General features: G+C 45.9%; 1 protein-coding gene across 2 annotated transcripts in view; it reads left to right on the plus strand.

Annotated features, from left to right (window-relative positions):
* Window positions 1-15,602, plus strand: part of NPFFR2 (neuropeptide FF receptor 2) — a 46,981-nt gene extending 31,379 nt beyond the window's left edge. Inside the window, exons 2-4 of one of the 2 annotated variants that reach the window (XM_081020983.1) lie at window positions 9,522-9,861; window positions 11,018-11,117; window positions 13,879-15,602. In XM_081020983.1, coding sequence (XP_080877109.1) covers window positions 9,534-9,861; window positions 11,018-11,117; window positions 13,879-14,725 — 1,275 coding nt within the window. In that variant the 5' untranslated portion in view covers window positions 9,522-9,533 and the 3' untranslated portion in view covers window positions 14,726-15,602. Of the gene's footprint in view, window positions 1-9,516; window positions 9,862-11,017; window positions 11,118-13,878 lie in introns of both variants that reach the window. The other variant, XM_081020982.1, reaches the window with a different exon arrangement.
* Window positions 15,603-24,162: the final 8,560 nt, after the last annotated feature.

Genomic DNA, 24,162 nt, shown 5'->3' on the forward strand with positions numbered 1-24,162 from the left:
TGCCTCCCACCTTCCTACTTGGCCATGAGTGACAGGACCATGAATGCACTGGTAGCCCTGGCACTACAAACAAATTGCTCGGGGCTTTGTAAATGAATGCAAAAATCTTAAATCTGGCTCAATAGCAGATGAGCAGTCAGTGCAGATGTTTCAACCATGTTGGCATAGGTTATTGGCTATCTGCCCCACCTGTCACAATCTGCACCAGCTGGAACTTCTAACCACCTGAGGCCTTCAGTATGTGCCAACTGTGGATTACGAATAGTTACGAGTGCCCCGTATATTAACTTTTTCTATCAAGAGGATACCCTGTTCTTCCCAGTAACTATCCGACCCACCTTTGATAAGTAAAAACACAGCATGCAGAACTGTCAGACGTGTGTCTACTTGTGGGGCGAAGGGCTCGAGTGGCTCTCCTTGCTACAAGAAGTCTTCAAAAGTTCTGGTTTCTGCAATCGCTATGGTGCATTCTGCCAACCTGTTTTGGCAAGTGTGATGAGCGACAAGCCTCCCTCGCTACGTTGGAGTTGCAGAGGTGAGGTGGGGAATTGTCCTGTTAGTTGCACCATGATCCTCACCCCCTTCCATAGTTCTGAGCTGGGAGTTGTTTGGGTGCTCAGAGGTGGGACATCAGTCATCAGAGCCTGGAAGCTGTCGAAACATCGCCAGCCTTTCCCATAAGGGTGGCCAGCGGGGTTCTTGAGTTTCTTAATGTCTTCAATATCTAGTTCACAGCATTGTCTTCATAGAGTGCTGTATTTACATCCCCTTTGACCAAAATGTTTTCATATGTGTCATGGGAACAGTTTTCAAAGTCAGCATGGAGCTGCTGAATACCAAATTAGAGCTGGTCCCAAGGGATTTCCTTGTGAGAGTAGGTTTTAAATGATATCTTCTGATATTTCCTGTTCTCTGTAAGGCTAGTGGCAACTGAGGAATTATCACACTATGGTTCTTAATGTTATAAAATGCAAAGCCCATCTAAGATAGCTTCTTCATATATCTCAGGGGTATCTTCATATATCTTCATATATTATTATAATAATAATAATAATAATAGCAATCTGGGCAGAAGACACCTACTATGCCTTGCCTTGTGGTTGCTCAAACCTTGTGAATCACAATTGCTGGCTTAGCCTAGAAATCCCAGCCAAAAATGGGAGATCACTGACTGTAGGAGTACAGACCCTTATTTTCATCCATTGAAACAAATGTGGCGGCTATGCAGTTCTGCAAGGGAAAAGACATGAGAGCTTCATGGCCAAAAGGTTCATGTTACATTCCCAGTCATTCAGTACCTTTCTCTTGTACTTTGTAGTCGCAACCCACTATACTTTCGTGATTGTAAACACCATTTGATATGCAGGAACACTTCTTCAGGATATAAATGGCCTGCAAAACAGGAAACCTGATTTACATTTGCTTAGCGAAACGGGTCTTTATTTAATGTGATTCAAATTACCTTAATTCAAATAAACCAACCCCTGAGCCCTTGCACGTAGTTGGTGTGGAACCGTGTTGATTTGCATCCACAAAAAGCAGTGTTGCAACTTTTCTTTTCCCTCTTCTCTTCTGCCCTTGGCAGAGAATGATGAAATTCCACAGACGTCCTCATCAAAAATGCACATTACAATATGCATTTTTATCCACATCAACAAGGTTATAGATATTTATGGCATGGTTCCATTTTCCATCTCCTTCACAACATGTGCTTTTCCGCTCTGCAACCCTGCCAGTTATGAGTCTTGTTTTCAGCCAAAATCTATCTATCTATCTATCCTATTAACTCCAGCAAGCATGGTCAATGGTTAGGGATGGTGAGAGTTGCTGTCCAATAACATTTAGCAATTTAGCAATATTCATTTCTGTGCAGGAAACACCCGGATTTACATGGGGGTTACATTCCAAGGCACCATACATTTAAGCGAAATCATGTATAATTGGAAAAAAAACCATTGATAACACCTGAAAACACCCCATTCTGCCCCTGCTCTACCCTTTTTTGTGATGTTTTGGGGTCATTTCTGGGTTCAGAGCAGTGCGCACAAACTCACATGTATCAGATGCTCCTAAAATGATCGCTGACTGTACTGACCTAGCAGCACCTTGAAGAACCTGGGTTCCTGATGTTCTCCTGAACTATTAATTTATTTTAATAATGCTACATAGTTTTATGGTCCAGGTGCCGTCTCTGCTTTACTATTTTTTAAATCTTGCCCACATAGTGAGGAAATGACATTCTCAGGAAAAAACAGCAATTTGGCTCTGAAAAGAATTGTGCTGCTTCTTTCTTTCCTTTTCCTTTCTAACCTCTACTTAGGTTACAAAATGGTTCCGCTATGTGCTTTTGACACCATATAATCAATCAGCACAGATGCACACCAAGACATCGTCTTCAGATTATCCCAATACTATGCTTTTTATATTTCTCCCTCTTTTCTTTTCAACTCCCTTTTTGACCTCTGCTGACGAAAGCAAGAATGCATATTTATCTTTCTGATTCTCTCTTTCAGGGTAGAAAACACAAACAGCACAATAACTGCACTTTGGAACAAAGCATTTAGCAACTAAGGACGGACAAATCGATCGACTTCAGTTCTCTCCATTTTTCATATTTCCAAACTTAAGTTCCATTCATTGCATCAGTTTTTTTCTTTGCTTGCTTGTTTTTTTTTTAAATCGCTCATTAAAATGTTTATTATGATAACCTTTCTTTATTAAATTTGTATACCACCCTTCACCCGAAGATCTCAGGGTGCTTCACAGCATAAAAATATAAGATAAAAACACAAAATACATAATAAACACAAGAAAACAATACCCTGCTCCCACAGTACATTTAAAAGGGCATCAGATGTCAATCAGCGAAAGGCCTATTTGATGACGAACATTTTCTCCTGGCATCTAAAGGTGCATAATGAAGGCACCAGACGAGTCTCCCTGGGGAAGAGCGTTCCACAAATATGAAGCCACTGCAGAAAAGGCACAGTCTCATGTTGCCACCCTATGGACCTCTTGTGGAGGAGGAACATGAAGAAGGGCCTCTGAAGATGATTGCAGGATCTGGGTTTGTTCATATGAGGAGAAGCAGTTCTTGAGGTATTACAGTCCTGAGCCATTTAGGGATTTATAAATTAAAACCAGCACTTTGAATTGGGCTCAGAAACTGGCAGTCACTGCAGTCAGGCCAAGATCAGTGTCATATGCTCAAACCATTTTGCCCCAGTGAGCAACCAAACCGTCTTCAGAGGCAGCCCTACAAATAACATGTTGTAATCTAACCTAGAGGTTACCAGAGCATAGACGACAAAAGTCCCTGTTCAGATAGGAGCAAACTTGGGCCACTAGTCAAAGCTGACTGGGTGCCACTGAGGCCACCAGAAACTCAAGGATCCAGGAGCGCCCCCAAATACTTGCTCCTTCATGGGGAATATAACCCCATTAAGAGCAGACAATCTCTCAGCCATCTGATCTAGTGCCTCAGTCTGTATTGATCTGCAGTTTGTTGGCTCTCTTCCAGTCCATTGCTGAGGCAAAACATCGGTCCAGCACATCCACTGCCTCACCTGCAGATGTAAAGGAGAAGTAGAGTTGTGTGTCATCCGCATATTGCTGACAACACACTCCAAAACTCTGGATGACTCTGCTCAGCAGTTTCACGTGGATATAAAATCAAACCCTGAGGGGGCCAAAGAGAACTTCCCAAGCATCCACCTCTGGAAACAACCACCTAATTTGGACCAGAACCACTTCAAAGCAATGCCACCCACCCCTAACTTGGGCAGCCACTCTAGAAGGATACCATAGTCCATATCAAAAGCTGCTGAGAGGTTGAGGAGAACTAACAAGGACAGTTAATTCCTCTCCTGACAAAAGTGTTCCTACAGGGCGCCCCAAGCAGTTTCTGTGACAAAACTGGGCCTAAACCCTGATTGAAATGGATCTAGAAAATCAGTTTCCTCCAACAGCACCTGGATCTGGTCAGAGAACCTTGCCCAAGATAGTCTGTTCAGGTGTTCCATTGCTATAATGCTCATTCCTGTTCTCTGTATGTGAGTCCATTCACATGAGAATGGAAACACCGCCATGAGAGAAAAATATACTTTCTGCCTGGGTGGGTGGGTGGTATTATGGATTATTATGGAGAGAATTGGCAGATGGGCAAACCTCACATAGTCACACAAATTATCTAGCCTCAACCTTTGCATAATTTGTACAGCAAGGTTTCAGCTGGCAGTTTTCCATTTTTAGACTGTTTCAAGATGCTGAAAGGGTTCATTAATCACTGTAAGCATAGCAGTGAATCACTAAACTAATCACACTAATGGCTCCCCACATACACACAAACATATCCATGATTTTTGAACTGGCAAAACACAGCATATTGGGCAAATTCATCATGGATGTCTGCCTGATATTACACTGATTGTGCAGACAAGCCTTTGCATCTGTTTAATCGAGATACAGATATGCTCGTACCCCTTCCAATCTGCGCCCCATCCCGAGGGACGAGGGTAGGGTGAGCAAGGATTACTCACCTCCGTCACTGGTGTTGTGCAATGCCAGGTCTATAGGCAACAAAACCACCACTCTGCGAGATTTCTTTATCTCGCAGGGGGTCGACCTGGCTTGTGTGACGGAGACCTGGGTACGCGAAGGGGCAACAGTTACCTTACGAGAGATGGCGCCCCCGGGTTTCTCCATCCTCCACCAGTCGCGGACTGTGGGCCGGGGGGGAGGGGTGGCATTATTAATCCGGGAAGATTGTTCTTTCAGGGCTCTACCATCGCCATCGATCCCCGGCATTGAATGGGTTGGCCTAGTGTGGGGCTCTGAGCTGGTGTACTGCTGGCTGTCTGGCTGGTGTACCGGCCACCTAGCGCACCAGCAGCCACCCTGTCAGGCCTGCTGGAGGCGGTGGCCGGCTGGGCCTTGGAGTTCCCTAACCTATTGGTATTGGGGGACTTCGACATCCATGCTGATGCCACTCCCTCCTCACAGGCTCTGGACCTAGTGTCTTCCATGGCAACACTAGGGCTCTCCCAGTTTGTTTCAGGCCCCACACATCAAGCAGGCCACACGCTGGATTTGATCTTTGGCGTAGGTATAGATGTGATCATGTCTCCTTCAATTAAGGTGCCATGGTCTGATCACTACGCTCTGAAAGCCAGGATTGACTTTCCACCCCCACCCTGCTTAGGTGGCGAGCCGATTTGGGCTCGCCCGCAGAGGCTGATGGACCCTGATAGATTCCGTCAAGCCTTGCGGGACCTTGCTCCCCCTGGCGACTCATTGACTGAGCTTGTTGAGGGCTGGAATATCCAGCTCCTGGCAGCCATTATGAGATCGCACCTAAGCGCCCTCTGCGACTCCGCAGAAACCGGGCTCCCTGGTTTACCGAGGAGCTTCGGAAAATGAAGCGGGACCTCAGACGGCTAGAGCGAGTATGGCGGGGTGCACGTGACGAAGCCTCAAGAACATCTTATAGGGTTTTTATGAAAACCTATGAGATGGCGGTGAAGGCCGCTAAGAAGTCTTACTTCTCGGCCTCCATTGCATCCGCTAGCTCTCGCCCAGCGCAATTATTTAGTATAATTAGGTCTTTAACGTCCCTTGAAGGACAGCCAAATTTAAATAACAATCTGACACACAGCTGTGAGGCATTTGCGAGCTTTTTTGCGGAGAAGGTCCTGTTGCTCCGCCATGACCTCCCTGCCAATTTGGATACAATAAAGGAACTGGAGGCCCCTCGACTGTCCTCGGGTCCAGTATTGGACCACTTTGATTGGATATCCCCAGCCGATGTGGACAGACTCCTCCGAGCTGGAAAGCCCACCACCTGTCCTCTTGACCCGTGCCCGTCTTGGCTGATTAGAGCATGTCCAGACGAGGTGCGGGCCCCCCTGGGGGATATCATCAATTTGTCCCTTGGCACCGGGATATTTCCAGGGGAATTGAAGGAGGCAGTGGTGCGCCCGCTCTTAAAGAAAACATCATTAGATCCCTTAGATCTATCCAGTTACCACCCGGTTTCGAATCTTCCATTCCTGGGTAAGGTGATTGAGAGAGCGGTTGCTGAACAGCTTGGTAGGTTTCTGGATGAAACATCGGCTCTGGATCCATTCCAGTCCGGCTTCCGCGCTGGTCATGGGACCGAGACGGCTCTGGTCGCCCTAACAGATGATCTCCGCAGGCAGCTGGATCGAGGTGGGTCGGGGCTGCTGATTCTTCTAGACCTGTCAGCAGCCTTCAACATGGTCGATCACGAACTCCTGGACCACCGCCTTGCCGACGTGGGGATCCAGGGCACAGTCCTTCAATGGCTGCACTCGTTTCTCTCTGGTCGGGGACAGAGGGTGGCGCTTGGGGGGGAATTGTCATCGCGCCACTCCTTGGTGTGTGGAGTGCCTCAGGGTGCGATACTCTCCCCGATGCTTTTTAACATCTTTATGCGCCCCCTCGCCAACTTGTCCGGAGTTTTGGGCTGGACACCCAACTCTATCTGTTGATGGATGGCCATCCTGACTCGGCCCCAGACACACTGACCAGATGTTTGGAAGCTGTGGCTGGATGGTTACGTGGAAGCTGGTTGAAGTTAAATCCTTCGAAGACAGAGGTCCTCTGGCTGGGACGGGACGATATGGGATTGGGGGGGCAACTCCCATCTCTTGCGGGGGTGCAATTAGTGCCAGCACTGTCCGTTAAGAGTTTGGGTGTAATCTTCGATACCTCCCTCTCTATGGAGGCGCAGATTACAGCTATAACAAAGGCGGCATTTTTTCATCTCCGCCAAACTAAGCAGTTGGCCCCTTATCTCTCTTGCCCTGACCTAGCCACTGTGATCCACGCGACGGTCACCTCCAGACTGGATTATTGTAACTCGCTCTACGTGGGGCTGCCCTTGAGACTGACCCAGAAACTCCAGCGGGTGCAGAATGCCGCGGCGAGACTCCTTATGGGGTCTTCGCTGCGAGATCACATTCATCCGGTACTATACCAGCTGCACTGGCTCCCGGTGGAGTACAGGATCAGGTTTAAGGTGCTGGTTTTAACCTTTAAAGCCCTATACGGCCTAGGACCCTCGTACCTACGGAACCGCCTCTCCTGGTATGCCCCACAGAGGAACCTACGGTCTGCAAATAAAAACATCCTGAAGGTCCCAGGCCTCAGAGAGGTTAGGCTGGCCTCAACTAGAGCCAGGGCTTTCTCGGCTGCGGCTCCAATCTGGTGGAATGCTCTGTCACAAGAGACTAGGGCCCTGCGGGACCTGACATCTTTCCGCAAGGCCTGCAAGACAGAGTTGTTCCACCAGGCCTTTGGTCAGGGCCCAGCCTGACTCCCTCCTCTGGCAACCTGCACAGAACTTTGCTTAACGGTTGCCATTAATTTGATTTTAATTAATTTTTATAATGAAATGTTTTAGAATGTTGGATTATTTGATTGTTTGATTATTTGATTGTTGTTAGCCGCCCTGAGCCTGGCTTTGGCTGGGGAGGGCGGGATATAAATAAAATTTATTATTTATTATTATTATATTATAATTCTTAATTAACTAGACACTTCAATGATGATTAGCTGATGGCCACTTTTTAAGATGACTTTAAAAGAGGATTAGGCATTCAGTCGATTGCAGTGTGGTTTGTTTGTATGTGTGACAGGTGGGTGGAGGGAATTGTTGGGTCAGATTAGCCATATTGATTCATACACTTCTGGGGGGATAGATCATTGTCTTGTGCTGTATATATAATAAGCGAGAGCCATTCCAGGGTGAAGGAGTCCTCCTTTGCTTGTCCCCGTGCTAGTAAAAATTTGTTGATTAACTTTTCCAGTAGGGCAGTTTCCCATACATTTTGGTACCAGTGGTCTATGTTTGCTCCTGATAGGTCTTGTCATGTGCATGTGTGTTGTTGTCCTGGAGGATATTTAATAGGGCTAGTTCTAGAGTTGCTTCTATTACCTGTTTTGTTATTCTGGAGGTTTCCTGCAACACTGATACCCAAAAGGAATGAACTTTGGGGCATTCTCACCACATTTGGAGGTATGTGCCTATGGAGGTGCAGCTTCTTCAGCATTTAGCTGAGGTTCCTGGATGTATCAGTGCCAGCTTCCATGGTGTTAGGTACCATCTATAGATAAGTTTCAGAGTGAATTATCTTCTTTTGGCTGAGATAGATTTAAATAGTAGTTTGAAGCACATTTTTGACCATTGGACAGAATTTATTTTGTATCCCATGTCATGCTCCCATTGATCTTTAATTTGGGGGGGGGGGGCTGTACTGTCTTGAAGTAGTATTTTATATAATGTAGATACCACCCCTTTGCTCTGTTCCTCTGTTGTTAGGAGGAGTTTCTCGAAGTTAGTCAATGGCCTGATGTTGCTGGGTTGTCAAAGAAGACTTGTACACTAGTTGGTGGTGGATCAGCCAGGGTATTGGAGTGTCCCGTAATTTGTCTTGCAGTTGCCATGTTATACTATATATACTTTTTCTTGTTTGTTTGTTTTGTAACACAAGTAAATCTTTAATAAAAACCAATTTTTTGTTTTATTTTTTATAGCACAATCCTTACTTTATTGGACCTTTCCCCTTACAGTGGACAACTTTGGCAGTATATTAAATGTGAATACAGTAGGTGATATCCAATGTTAGTCATACTTGTGGTAGAATCTCTGACACTCAAGTATTTTGATTTCAAAGGGTCTACGCTGCTACTGCAAGGATACCCAACACTGAATATCTCATAATATGCCTTATTTCAATTCACCATATACTGGCAACTCAGCAGTATAATAAAGGGCATGTGCCCTCTGGCAAATTCAACACTTGAATTGTAATAAATACTTGTACAGGCTAAAATGTATGATGGTTTCGGTCAAGACTAGAAAGGCATCTCCACCTCTCTTAAACCAAAATGAAGCTGTTCCTAGTATCCTTTTACTAGTGAACTTGCAGAGGAATGTTTCAATAAATTCCAGATGTGAAAGCCCCGACTTGATGTGCCAATTTCAAACCTCAGGCAAGACCCCAGTGGATATAATTCCATTATTTGGAAGTTATAAGTAAAATGAAACCTGACATGGCTATTTTGAAGGTAAGCCCAAAATGCTGAGATATTTGTCAAATCAAGTCCTTCCCCTTTGCAACAATAAAGCAATGCTTGTTTCCTTGAGCACTTGTTTTATCACTTTGCTTTATAAAAACCAATTTTTAAAAAGAGGATTAGGCAAATTCAAAAAGGATACAACTATCATTGGCTATTGGCCAAAATGGAGGCTATGCTGCGCCTCCAAGAACCACCATGGGCTTCCCATGGGCATCTGGCTGGCCGCCGTGAGAACAGAAATCTGGACTAGATGGGCTATTGGCTTGACCCAGCAGGGTTCATCTTATCTTCTGGTGTTCTGATATTTTATAGGGTATACCATCTTATCATACTAGTTACAAGACACATTTTAGACTTCCAAGATGCATTCCCTTTCCTCACTGACTCCATTTTTCAATTGTCTGATTTCTGCAGTCAAGTGCACTTTTAACATGGACAAGAACCTGGACTCCAGTTCTTCAGTCAGCAGACCTCCTGTGAGAAATTGCAGTGGACATATAAGCAGCTGCAACATGGAGACCAACATTTCCTATGTGGGTTTCTACCTCCATCAGCCGCTCGTGGCTGCAGTCTTCATCATCTCCTACCTTCTCATCTTCCTCCTGTGCATGATTGGCAATGGAGTGGTGTGTTTTATCGTGCTGAGGAGCAAACATATGCGCACTGTCACCAACCTCTTCATCCTGAACCTTGCTGTCAGTGACCTGCTGGTGGGGATATTTTGCATGCCCACTACCTTAGTGGATAACATCATATCAGGTAAATCTTGTCTCTAGCTTGTATCCAATGAAGTCATGGAAGAGGAACCACCACTGATCATTGGCCATGCTGGCTAGGGCTGATGGGGGTTGGGAGTCCAGCAATATCTGTAGGGCCATAGATTCCCATCCATGGACAACATCATACTCAGATCCATCCCTGACCATTGGCCATTCTGGCCGGGGATGATGGGAGTTGGAGTCCAGCAACATCTGGAGGTCCATAACTTTCCCACCATGAACAACGTCATACTCATAGCAGACCACGACCAGCATTCCAAACCTAAGTCAGGGTGAGAATTGTGTCGTCCTCCAGGTTTTGCTGGATTCCCATTCCCATCATCACTAACCACTGGCCATATCAGCTAGGGCTGTTGGGAATTGGAGTCCAACAACATCTGGAGGGCCACAGATTCCCCATCCCTGAACTAAGTCATACTTAAAACAGACTCTTGAAAACAGTGGCACAAACTAGTCATGACTTAATGCATAGTAGATCCATTGAAAGTAATGAATCTGACACAGGCTGCATTTAGACAGCACTTTATTTCATTTTCCTGGCATTTCCTTACCTGATAATTTGCATTTTTTATGTGCTTTTTCACACAGCATAAAAGGCACCTCTGGAAAACTAGTGGAAATTTAGCATTCATTTTTGTATTATTTACTTCCATGAAAACACCCATTTGCAGCCCCATTAGCCTGGAAAATCATCTGAGTGCTGCAGTGTAATTTCACATGATGAAAAAAAAATTCCAGTAGTATTCCAGCATAGAGTTCTTTCCCACTATTTAAAATCTAATGCAGCATGATGGTATATCAATCGAAAAGCCATGCTTTTGTAATCCAGCAGGTCTTGCAGTGTAAAAAGAATGTTAGAATCCAGGATAGAAGCACTAGGACTTCAACTAGGAGAACTAATGCAATAATCCACAAGTTGGGTTCATTAATTTCTGTGGTTCATAGTAAAATTTTGTTGAATTGATTTTAGTGGGAACTAAAAGACCCTCTCACCCTCAACTTCATACGCAGACAAGGACTGTGTATGTTTAAACATACCTGACAAGCACCCAGTTTAACCCCAATGTGTCCTTTCCTTTTGATATGCTATGAAAGCAGTTTCAATATCTGAAAACCATTTTCTTTTCAAACTCCAGGATGGCCCTTTGGGAATATTGCCTGCAAGATGAACGGAATGGTCCAGGGAATATCTGTCTCGGCTTCTGTCTTCACTTTAGTGGCAATTGCAGTCGACAGGTATGTTTCTGTAACAGCCTGGAAATTGATACAGAACACATAAAATGCCAGTCGTACCAATTGTCCAAGGTTGCTGCCTTTGTAAGCCTCTTCAGTTATTGTGCAATTATGCCCTTGTGCAGTAGCGTCAGGAAGAAATCCGGTGGGACAAGACAGCACAATTATGCAGTGGTGAGCCTGTTGCTCTGTGAAGGAGCTTTTCAGAACATGTGGGGGTTTGTGGCCTTCTTTCGACTAATGTGAGAGACTTCCTCCACAAACCTATTGTGATTCAAGCTTTACGGGAAAAGAGGCAGAGAGAGAGAAGAGGTGGGGATTCCAGGCCTATCAGAGTTAATGCACAGTTTAGCAGGACACAGAGTTTATGACTAAGGAGCCTTAGCATCAGGATGGAGCTCATGAGGTCTTAGGCTCCACCTGTGACATTTCTACATCGGAACATAGGAAGTTGCCTTATACTGAATCAGACCATTGTTCCATGCTGGTTTGCATTGGCTCGTTGAGGTTTCAGGCAGAGGACATTCCCAGGCCTACCTGGAGATGCTGGGGATTAAACTGGGACCTTCTGTATGCGAGCCTGATGCGCCATCACAGCTCTTCCTCTAATCACATACCAGCTTGGAAAGACATGTATCCAAGAACAAGACTGGGAGGAGGGGTGAGAGAGAAATTTGATAAATAAATTAAATAAACCAGCCATGGTAGCTTGTCCAATCAGAGCAGGAAGTTCTGGGCTAGATGGTCCAATGGTCTGAGTCTGTGTCTCATCTTTGATGTAGTGCTAAACCCAGGCCAGCCAATGCGATGTCCTTCAGAAGTTGTGAGACTTCAACTCCCACATTGTTGTTTAGTCGTTTAGTCATGGCCGACTCTTCGTGACCCCATGGACCAGAGCACGCCAGGCACTCCTGTCTTCCACTGCCACCCACAGCTTGGTCAAACTCATGTTAGTAGCTTCAAGAACACTGTCCAACCATCTCGTCCTCTGTCGTTCCCTCTCCTTGTGCCCTCCATCTTTCCCAACACCAGGGTCTTTTCCAGGGAGTCTTCTCATGAGGTCGCCAAAGTATTGGCGTCTCAGCTTCAGGATCTGTCCTTCCAGTGAGTACTCAGGGCTGATTTCCTTAAGAATGGATAGGTTTGATCTTCTTGCAGTCCATGGGACTCTCAAGAGTCTTCTCCAGCATCATAATTCAAAAGCATCAATTCTTCTGCGATCAGCCTTTTTTATGGTCCAGCTGTCACTTCCATACATCACTACTGGGAAAACCATGCCTTTAACTAACGGACCTTTGTCAGCAAGGTGATGTTTCTGCTTTTTAAGATGCTGTCTAGGTTTGTCATTGCTTTTCTCCCAAGAAGCAGACGTCTTTTAATTTCGTGATTGCTGTCGCCATCTGCAGCGAAGCCAAGAAAGTCAAATCTCTCACTGCCTCCATTTCTTCCCCTTCTATTTGCCAGGAGGTGATGGGACCAGTGGCCATGATCTTAGTTTTTTTGATGTTGAGCTTCAGGCCATATTTTGCGCTCTCCTTTTTCACCCTCGTTAAGACATGACAAGGCAGAGATCCATGAAGGAGACAACTCTCACATAGTTTCTGGCAATTGGCCATGCTGGCTGAGATGGGTGGGTGCTGTAGTCCAACAACCTCTGAAGAGTACCATATTGGCTACCCATGCACAAAACCATGATTTAGCGCTGTGTTAAGAAGAAGTGTGGCTTCTTCACACCCCTCTCTTCCTCTGGTTTTTATATTTGCTGAAAGCAGAGCCTACTCCAATTTCCCTCACACCAACCTGACTGAATAATTTTCAGTACTGGCCACAATAACCTTTATTATTAATATTTTCCAGGTTCTGTTAACTTCATAGCATCTTCTTTTATTCTTCTTTTTTCAAAATAAAAATCTGCCATTTTAGTGATCATTGTTTTATGATCATAGGCTAATGGCCCTGGAAACGCTAATAGACAGAATACAAATGCCCCAAAATAAATAAATGGGAATAACCCATACAATCAACCACCCACTCAAGGGCCGATTCCTAGGACTGGATTCAACTAATTGGTCCTGCTAGTGGAAGCTCACTTCCTGCTTTCCCTTCTCTCCTTCCCCGGTACCCTATTCCCTTCAATTGGCAGTGGTCAGCAGAACTCACAGAACAGTGGATGATGGAAGGAGGAGAGGAGCAATTGTGCACTGTCAGAACTTTTGTGACAGGGTGGCATTGAATTCCTTCCTTGATGTTTGGGATTCCACACAAACACATGCGGCCTGAACCTCACTTTCAACTGATAGATCTTCCTTTGGAAAATAGCTAGAATGCTTCAACAAATTCTTCTTCCTGCAGCCTACAAAGTACCCAGTGGATGAGATAATACTGTTCTTACTGGCTGGGTACAGTACAGAGTCTTCAACAGCATGGAACACTCTGGTAGGTGGAGAGGACCTGTACTGATCACTGTCCCGCTCCTCCTTTTTGCTGCCTGAATAAGGGAAGGACTCTAATTCATTGCTAAAGCATCTGTTTTGCATACAGAAGGTCCTAGATTCAATTCCTGGCATCTCCAGGTAAGGCTGAGAATGTCCCCTATTTGTCCGAAATCCCAGAGAGACACTGTCAATCAGTGTAGACAGTACCAAACTAGGTGCATCAATATATGGCAACTTCCTATTTTCCACCGAGGAGACACGTTGAGAATATAAGACATGCAGAATTGTCTGTTTATGGACTTAGAGGTGTTTTTATCTCTTCCTCGCAGGTTCCGCTCCATTGTTTACCCTTTCAAGCAGAAGCTCACCATCTGGACAGCGGTTGTCATCATAGTTGTCATCTGGGTCCTGGCCATTGCCATCATGTGCCCGTCTGCCGTGATGTTGAAGGTGGAAGAATCCCGGCATTTCCAAGTGTTGCTCGGTTATGGCAACAGAACCAGCCCCATATACTGGTGCCGGGAGGACTGGCCGAACCAGGACATGAGGAAGATCTATACAACCGTGCTCTTTGCCAACATCTACCTGGCCCCTCTGTCCCTCATTGTCATCATGTATGCCCGGATTGGGATCACGCTCTTCAACACCTCGTTGCCTGCCTCTGGGAAGCAGGGCCAGGAGCGCCACTCTGTCTGCAGGAAGAAGCTGAAGGTCATCAAGATGCTCATCATTGTGGCATTGCTTTTCATTCTCTCCTGGCTGCCCTTGTGGACCTTGGCGATGCTTTCCGACTACGCTGACCTGAACGAGGAACAGCTGCAGGTCATCAACATCTACATCTACCCATTCGCTCACTGGCTGGCCTTCTTCAACAGTAGCATCAACCCCATCATCTATGGCTTTTTCAACGAGAACTTCCGGCGAGGCTTCCAGGCAGTTTTCCGGCTTCAGCTCTGCTCTGGGGATGGGATGCCCAGGGAAACCTACTCCCAGCGTGGACAGAGCAATGCCATTTTGCCAGCAGCTGATCCGCAGGAGCCGGAGCATAGCCTTACATCAGCAATGATGGGGAAGTCAACTCAGAAAGGGAACTGGATGGACAAGACGCAGGTTTTGATGATGGAGAACCTCGAACAGGTTTCCAACAACAATGGTGTTAAGCAGGACCTGCTATAAACTACCTCAGCAATTTGGTTTTGCCGAAAGAGCCATGATATTCAAGCCCTATCTGGCAAAAACATCTGCAGCTGTTTTAGGACTTTCTTGCTTGTACAGTCTATATACGTTTTTGTAGTTACATCTGATGGTTAGGGGGTCAGGGGGAGAAGTGGTTTCCTATGCCAGTACAAACCAGGAATGTTTATATCATAAACTAGAAGTGATATTTGGACCATCTCACTGGAGTAGTCTCAAAGTCCTGACTCATAGAATCATAGAGTTGGAAGAGACCACAAGGGCCATTGAGTCCAACCCCCTGCCAAGCAGGAAACACCATCAGAGCACTCCTGACATATGGTTGTCAAGCCTCTGCTTAAAGACCTCCAAAGAAGGAGACTCCACCACACTCCTTGGCAGCAAATTCCACTGTCGAACAGCTCTTACTGTCAGGAAGTTCTTCCTAATGTTTAGGTGGAGTCTTCTTTCTTGTAGTTTGGATCCATTGCTCCGTGTCCGCTTCTCTGGAGCAGCAGAAAACAACCTTTCTCCCTCCTCTATGTGACATCCTTTTATATATTTGAACATGGCTATCATATCACCCCTTAACCTCCTCTTCTCCAGGCTAAACATGCCCAGCTCCCTTAGCCGTTCCTCATAAGGCATCGTTTCCAGGCCTTTGACCATTTTGGTTGCCCTCCTCTGGACACGTTCCAGTTTGTCAGTGTCCTTCTTGAACTATGGTGCCCAGAACTGGACACAGTACTCCAGGTGAGGTCTGACCAGAGCAGAATACAGTGGCACTATTACTTCCCTTGATCTAGATGCTATACTCCTATTGATGCAGCCCAGAATTGCATTGGCTTTTTTAGCTGCCGTGTCACACTGTTGGCTCATGTCAAGTTTGTGGTCAACCAAGACTCCTAGATCCTTTTCACATGTACTGCTCTCAAGCCCAGGTATCACCCATCTTGTATTTGTGCCTCTCATTTTTTTTGCCCAAGTGCAATACTTTACATTTCTCCCTGTTAAAATTCATTTTGTTTGTTTTTGCCCAGTTCTCTAATCTGTCAAGGTCGTGTGATCCTGTCCTCTGGGGTGTTAGCCACCCCTCCCAGTTTGGTGTCATCTGCAAATTTGATCAGGATGCCCTTGAGTCCATCATCCAAGTTGTTGATAAAGATGTTGAATAAGACCGGGCCCAAGACAGAACCCTGTGGCACCCCACTAGTCACTCTTCTCCAGGATGAAGAGGAACCATTGATGAGCACCCTTTGGGTTCGGTCAGTCAGCCAGTTACAAATCCACTGAGTGGTAGCATAGTCAAGACCGCATTTTACCAGCTTCTTTACAAGAATATCATGGGGCACCTTGTCAAATGCCTTGTTGAGATCAAGGTAGGCTACATCCACTGCGTTCCCTTCATCTACCAGGCTTGTAATTCTGTCAAAAAACAAGATCAGGTTAGTCTGACATGACTTATTTTTCAGAAATCCATGCTGACTATTGGTGATCACAGCATTCCTTTCTAGGTGCTCACAGACTGTTTGCTTAATGATCTGCTCCAGAATCTTCCCTGGTATTGATGTCAGACTGACTGGGCGGTAATTATTTGGGTCCTCTCTTTTCCCCTTTTTGAAAATAGGGACAACATTTGCCCTCCTCCAGTCTGCCGGGACTTCGCCTGTTCTCCAGGAATTCTCAAAGATGACTGCCAGTGGTTCTGAGATCACATCTGCCAGAGACTCTAAGGGAGCTCTGTGTAAGCTTGACCAACTTTTATCTAAGACATACTGTCAGTTAGAAGACCAACACCCTTCAGACTGGGAAATATTTCCAATTCAAAAGACAATCCTGGGTCACTCAAAACAAGAGAAAACTCCTGGATATGCCCTAATGCTCCATGGCCTTAACATAAACATTTACCTCTTTTATTAATTATTCTAGAATATATATTTTAGGTCACTTACATGGAGGGTATCACCACCCTGAGAATTCCCTTGCAGAAGTGTCCCTTAGCTCAGGGATGTCCCTTAGTCCATGGCCCTTTGAATGTTGTGAAGACTACAAATCCCAGCAATCTTGACCATTGTGCTGGCTGGGACTGATGGGAGTTGAACAACATTTGGAGGGTGACAGGTTCCCCAGTCTTGCCTTAGCTGGGACTGGGATCTTGCTCCTGACAAAGATGGAAGCGAGGACACTTTTTACTGAATAACATTAAAGCTCTCTCTCTCACACACACATGTGAGAGCTTGTATTCATACTTGAGTTGCTATCCTGAACGTTCAGGTTGGGTAGCACCAGTGGGGTAGTGTGGGTTGCCAGTGCCCAGGGCCATGCGGAAGGCTGGGTGGGTGGGAGGGAAACAGATGGAGTACACATGCACATTCAACTGCCCAATGGCATCCGCGTCACCCAAGAGATCACAGCTGTAGAGATAAGAAAAGAGGAGTCATTACGTTGTCTGGAGTAGACACTTCCTGGTTTGCATGGAGAAGCTGTTTTCAATGGAGCTCAGCGATGGAAGCACACAACTGTACTGAGGCAGTACCGGGTGTTGAAATTTTGCACCCAGGGCAAGCGCACCTGTGGGGCCTCCCCCCCCCCCACTGTGCCACTGGTTAGCACCTGTTATTAGGAACAAATGGGTCATTGAAATTAAGCAATCTGCCATTTGTTTAACTGTGGCTACCAGCTTACCTCTGTGTGGCTATCACAGTAACTCATTGCAGTACATCAAATATGCCAGTTTCAGAACAAAGGGGGGAGGAATAAAACCCACCTTGACATTTGAGAAGATCCAACACAGTTCTAGGTACTTATGTTCCCTCTCTTCTATATGAGTGATCTAAACCTCCAGAAAGGAAGATTGATAGATCAATGTATTACCCAGACATCTCTGTTCTAAGCTCATTATGGTGTGATTGAGAAGGCACTAACAGTGCAATCCTGCATGTGTCTACTTACAAATCACCCCCACTAAGTTCTCTGGTCGCGGGACGCGGGTGGCACTGTGGGTTAAACCACTGAGCCTACGACTTGCTGATCAGAAGGTCGGCGGTTCGAATCCCCACAACGGGGTGAGCTCCCATTGCTCGGTCCCTGCTCCTACCAACCTAGCAGTTCGAAAGCACGTCAAAGTGCAAGTAGATAAATAGGTACTGCTCCGGTGGGAAGGTAAACGGCGTTTCCATGCACTGCTCTGATTCGCCAGAAGCGGCTTAGTCATGCTGGCCACATGACCCGGAAGCTGTACGCCGGCTCCCTCGGCCAATAAAGCGAGATGAGCGCCGCAACCCCAGAGTCGGCCATGACTGGACCTAATGGTCAGGGGTCCCTTTACCTTTAAGTTCTCTGGTAAGTGGCCATATAGTAGGGTTATGGAATGTGGTGTCCTCCTGATGCTGCTATACTCCAACTCCTATCAGTCCCAGCCAGGATGGGCAATGGTCAGGGATGCTGGAAGTTTGGATCCAACAACTTTCAGAGGGCCAAAGCTTCAGTATCCCTGGGTATAGTTGTGCAGCCTCAGACCATGTTAAGAACATCATGTACAGGAAAAAGACAGGTCCCTTGGGTGTGTGGTGTCTTAATTGCTTAAGGCAGCCTTTCCTACCCTGGTGTCAGGTGTTTTATTCTTCACCTCCCTGAATCAGCATAGCTTATGGTCAGGAAGGATGGAAGGGCACCAGACTGGGGAAAGCTGGCTTAGGTCTTTGAGACAAGTGCCAGTACATTTTACTATTTCTCTAAACTGGGTACCACAAGCTACTATGCTTAGGAATTGCAGTTCTCACCTCCGTGGTGCCCCATATCTTGAGCATCCTTTATAGGTATTTGAAGCAGCAGTTCAATAAATACTGAAAGCATCCTGTGCCTCTGATGTTTACCTTGCTTGCATGCAATTAATATCTACCTATCCCTTTTTGTAAAGGTGATGTATTCCAAACTACAGGTGGTGCACGTCCCTCCTATTCCTTTCTGATATTTGGGAAATATTTTCCTAAGCCGTGACTGGAAAAACAGAACAGTTTTAAATGTTAAGGGTTTATAAAATCACAAAATCTGAAAATAATAATGAATATGCTGCTTTCAATTGAGTATATTTGAAGGATTATAATTTGCATACATATATATTTTCCATGGTTGTATTATGGTTTCTCAGAGTCCCCTGGCAATGCATCTGTGGAAGCCTCAAACTAGCTAAAGCCAGTTGTGACTGCTACTTTCTTTGCGAACTTACATGGGAGTATGCCCCATTTAACATAACGGGTGATATACAATTTCTGGACCATTGGGAACCCTGTGCTGGCATCTGTCTGTCTTGGGAGACAAAGGAGGAGTGTGCTTTTGGGGGTGAGGTCAAGCTGTTGGAAGTTTGCAGTGCCTGCCGTGGCTGTAGAGACTGATGCTGGAGAGACATGTTTTGTTGCAGCTGGGTCAAATGAAGGTGTCCAGTTGTGCTGTTGCAGGTGCAGATGCACCAAGGCATTTCTTCTCTGTTTGCTCATCCCAGCGGTCGTTTGTCCTCTGGTCACTGCTATGGATACACAACTCATCTGCCTGTCTCCAGGTGCTGTGATCACCTGCAAGGGTTTCCCACATATGGGAGCGTTGATGTTGCCAGCCTTCACGGCACATGTGCAGAAATCTTTGTAACATAGAGTTGGTCTGCCAACTGGCCTGGTGCCGGACACTGACTTGATCATTGAGAACCCTACAAAACAAATTTCCTGGAGCTGCTGGGGGCTCTCAGAAGCAGGAGAAATTGGCCAACAAAAAATCCCCTTTTCCATGAAGAAAGCCCTCCCACTGGATGAAAAGCCCTTGCTTTGCTGCAAGGACATCAATAGGTTATTGCCTAGTGTGACATATTTCTGAGTTAACATGCAAAACAAGGACCACCAATATGGCGCCCTCTGGAAGTTCCCATCATCACTGGCCTTTGACCACCAGGGATGGTTGAGTGTTAGAGTCTGACATCACTTAGAGGGCACCATGTTGCCCATCTCTGGTATATGTCAGAAAAGAAACTCCATTCAACAATTAGCAAAGGGCAGAGAAAAAATCAGGGAAATTCTTGTTTGGCTTTTTATTGCTTTCCTTCCATCTACAAATTATCTCCCTGGTAAGTTGGCATTTTGCAGGCAGCCGCCTTAGGTGCCCACATTTCCCTCAGGCCCCAACACTTGATGCCAGGTCTGTGATATTTTGTTCGGAGCTGCCTTCAGAATGCATCTCTCCAGGGTCTTCCCCCTGTCCTGTTTCCACAGATCCTTCAACATGAAAGTCTGTGGATTTAAGCTTCTACATCCAAAGCAAATAAAAAAATTAATAATTAAATAATAATAATAATTTTTATTTATTTATATCCTGCCCTCCCCAGCCGAAGCTGGGCTCAGAGTGGCTAACAACAATAAAAGTAATACAGCATTCTAAAATCAATTCATTTTAAAATCAATTCAAAATCAAATTAATGGCAACCATTGGGCTAGAGTTCTGTGAGGATAAGCAAAGGAGGTGTGCCTTGGCCAAAGGCCTGGTGGAACTACTCTGTCTTGCAGGCCCTGCGGAAAGATGTCAAGTGCCACAGGGCCCTAGTCTCTTGTGACAGAGCGTTCCACCAGATAGGAGCCACAGCTGAAAAAGCCCTGGCTCTGGTTGAGGCCAGCCTAACCTCCCTGTGGCCCGGGACCTCCAAGATGTCTTTGTTTGAAGACCGTAAGGTCCTCCGTGGGACATACCAGGACAGGCGGTCCCGTAGGTACGAGGGTCCTAGGCTGTATAGGGCTTTAAAGGTTAAAACCTGATCCTGTACTCCACTGGGAGCCAGTGCAGCTGGTATAGCACCGGGTGAATGTGATCTTGTGGCGAGGACCCCATAAGGAGTCTTGCCACAGCATTCCTCACCCGCTGGAGTTTCTGGGTCAATCTCAAGGGCGGCCCCATGTAGAGTGAGTTACAATAATCAAGTCTGGAGGTGACCATCGCGTGGATCACAGTGGCTAGGTCTGCCACAGGGATACAGAACCTTTGTTGTTCCACATGCCGGAGGGCTTCTTATGCGAGGCAGCTCCTCTCTCACACATGCACACTCAGCCACTGGGCACATTAACACTTCTTGGCCCAAACTACCTTGTCACCATCGGAAGTTATCCGTTACTACGTCCCATGGATCTCAATGGAACAACTTAGTTATGACATCAGGGAACAACAGTGGGAGAGGGCTGGTGTCTTCACGCCCTGTTTGTGGCCTTCCTGGCCACTAATGAAGCATGGACCTGTGGTCTGATCAAACAGGGTTCTTACGTTCATATCCCTGCCAAAGAATTTTCAGTGCTGCGGCAAAACTGCAGTCGTCCTGACAGTGCTTTGTGGGAATCGGAACTTTTTCCAAACTGGTTTCAATGTGACTTAAAAACGGGAGGGGGCAGAGACATTCTCTCTAATTGGACTTCTTTTCAGTCTTACGTTACAATTCTTCACCATTAACCACCAACTGCTCTTGAAAATTATGCTTTGAATATTGGCTCCAGACCACACTGTCTATCTCTGGAAGTCTTTAATTGAACAAGCCTCCATTGTCAGTAGCCCTAGAGATAGACTTGCCTAATAAAAGCTGGTGTCGTTTTTGGCCAGTCACCAGCCAAATAGGCAATTTGAGATTTGGGTGGCTCCTTCTTGGGTAACATTGCATTCTCTTTCCTTCAGGCTTGGCTTTCTTTGAACCAGCATATGGTAAAGATTTTCAAGACTTCCTTTTTCTTTGTATTGATTCTCCCCTCTTGAGCATCCCTTTGTTACTTTTGTGCTGTGCTGTCTCGCTTCCCAGTAAATCCGTCCCTCCGTTTAAGGGCTTTATTTTTTAAAAAAAGAAAAAGGATCTGAGAAATAAAAAAAAGAAAAGAACTTTTGTGCCACTTTTGTTTGAATGTACAAAGACATTACCTTCCACCCACATAAGCACAAGCATTAGCTTTCACAACATGATTGACAGCATCAGATCATAGTTTCCAATGTGGTACACAGTGCTGGCAATGCCATTTCTAAAGGGGTATTCATATGGCTTTAAAGGTTACAGAAAAGCAGTGCCACAATAATCGATGGATCAGAGCATCTTCCTGACATGGACAGTTTATAGTAGGTGAAAAGAGAGACCTTTATTGAAATCCAAATGTGCATTGGGACAGCTTCAAAAATAAGGAGGCTGCAAAGAACCATATAGGCTCGAATGAAAATGGAATCATCCAAATGATACAGTTTTGTAAAATTATTGTTTTCTCCAGCATTCCCTATTTTTTCTCCCTTTTGAAATTAAGTTTCCAGATTCATTTTAACATGGTACCTTCTTTTAGGCAAAATAATATTTGTTACTCATACAGCAGGAAGTACAATGGTACTTCGGTTTTCAAACGTCAGCTATTCTGGAAGACTGTTTGACTTCTGAAATGTTCAAAAACAGAGGCGCAAAGGGCAGTCTGCAAATTTAATTGAGAAAATTGAGAAACACTCAGCAGAAGCAGTTTGACTTCCAAGGTATGTTCGGAAACAGAAGCATTTTCTTCTGGGTTTTCAGTGTTTGAAAACCAAAACATCCAACTTCTGAGACATTTGAAAACCAAGGTACCACTGTAATTGTGTGCCAAGGCCCAGTGACCCGTAGTTCCCTAGTAGATAATAAACACACGTGCACAAGTATTTTGGTTTATGGGTTCAAATAGGCCGCAACTTTATTGGTTACAGATGTGAGCAGTTTGGCTTAGGCATTGGGTGTAGCCAGGCTATATCTCGACTCCTGCCCATCTGCAGGGAGTCCAGCTAAGGGGAAACCACCAATAGGGGGAGCCCTATGACTTACATCAAATAGGGGCACCCTGAGGGGTCCCAGTTGGGGTCGTGGCATGGCCTTAGCCCATGTCCGGACATCAGACAGAATCCACACCCCTGGATCCCTTTAACATGATACCTTTAATGAGAAGGGACAGGTGGAGGCTACAACATCCCCTCCATCCAAACAAAGGCTTACCCAAGGAGGAAGTCCCAACCCTTCATAGCAAGTACCATTCAAATATGGGGACAGTAGTCAGACTCACTCTTCGTATATTAGCCTGTTAACACTGTCCAGCTTGTAGCAATTGTATCAGAGCTGGACAACATGGAATTGCCATCCTGAAAAGGATATAAAGAGTCATATGCAGGGCCGTCTTACCCATAGGCGCTAGGGGCGCAGGGTACCCAGGTGCCAGGCTTTCAAGGGCGCCCGGCTGAGAGCCCGGGGCCCGAGAGTTGAGTCCGGGGAAGAGCCCGCCCGTGAGCTCTGCTGCGGGTGGCTCTCCACCCCAACTCCCCACCCTCCTGCCTGGCATCTGACGGCAGAGGAGTTGTCAAAGTCTTAAGGCGCTGCGGCGCCATGGGACCAAAGCGAGCAGCGCTCTGGGTTCCCGGACAGGCTTTCGTGAGCCGCCCGCAGAGGCTTGCCACTTGGGTGCCCAGCAGCTGCCAGCATTAACTTCCTTCCTTCCCTTTCTCTGCCTCCCAAATTTGCTGGAGACGGAGGACAACATGTGAGCAGGGAGGGCAACGCAGGTGACAAAGAAATCAGCTCGGCGGAGTCCCTGGCCATTTGATTTGATTTGTAATCCCCCTCCCTATCGCCAACACCTGGCATCCGACCAAGCTCCAGTCACAGCAGCTCTGTCCAGAAGGCAGGGGGAGGCGCCGGGCAGATTTTTGCACCCCGGCACCACATATGCTTACGACAGCCCTGGTCATATGCTTGATTTCTGGGTGGTATTTACAGTGCCTTTTTTAAAAATTACAATTTAAGATAATATTTGGGTTTAACCCAGGGGTGCAACTTGCGCATCGGTCAGAGTTTACCTTTCCTTGACTGGTGTAATTAGCAAAACCAAGAAATTATTGTGCGTTGCGTGGTAACTATTGGTCCTTCCAACCAGCCTGAGAAAAAAGAGCTAAAATGAAAACCCTTCCAGAACCAACACCACATTTCAGGCAAATGAAAGATCCTCCTGGTACCACACAGGCTATGTGCACTGGAGGGCAAAACCCACCAAACAGGAGGATATGATGGCAGAGCTGCTTCTGTAGGAAACAGATCCTTTGCCCAAAGATGATAAACTTGATGAGAGAGTAGGGAAACAGATCTTTGGGACATTGAATGAAGGTTTTGGTGTAGGTCTCCCTTTGCAAGAACGTATTAAGCTGATCTTGCTCGCCCAGGCAAGGGAAACAGCTGAGATCCCAAGCTTCCCAGAAGAAGACTTAGAAGACAGTCTGATCTGGTTTACAAAATCATCTTACTATAATAGAACCCATTTCCTTAAATTGAAGGATCCAAAACAAATTGCCAGGTGAATGACGAACTGAGACATAGACCGTTCATTTCCTCTTTGAACATAGTCAATAGGTACCTCAATAAGGGCTCATTATAGCCT

The sequence above is a fragment of the Podarcis pityusensis genome (genome assembly GCF_964106645.2).
Source record: "Podarcis pityusensis genome assembly, chromosome: 9".
In the NCBI taxonomy this organism is placed as follows: domain Eukaryota; kingdom Metazoa; phylum Chordata; class Lepidosauria; order Squamata; family Lacertidae; genus Podarcis; species Podarcis pityusensis.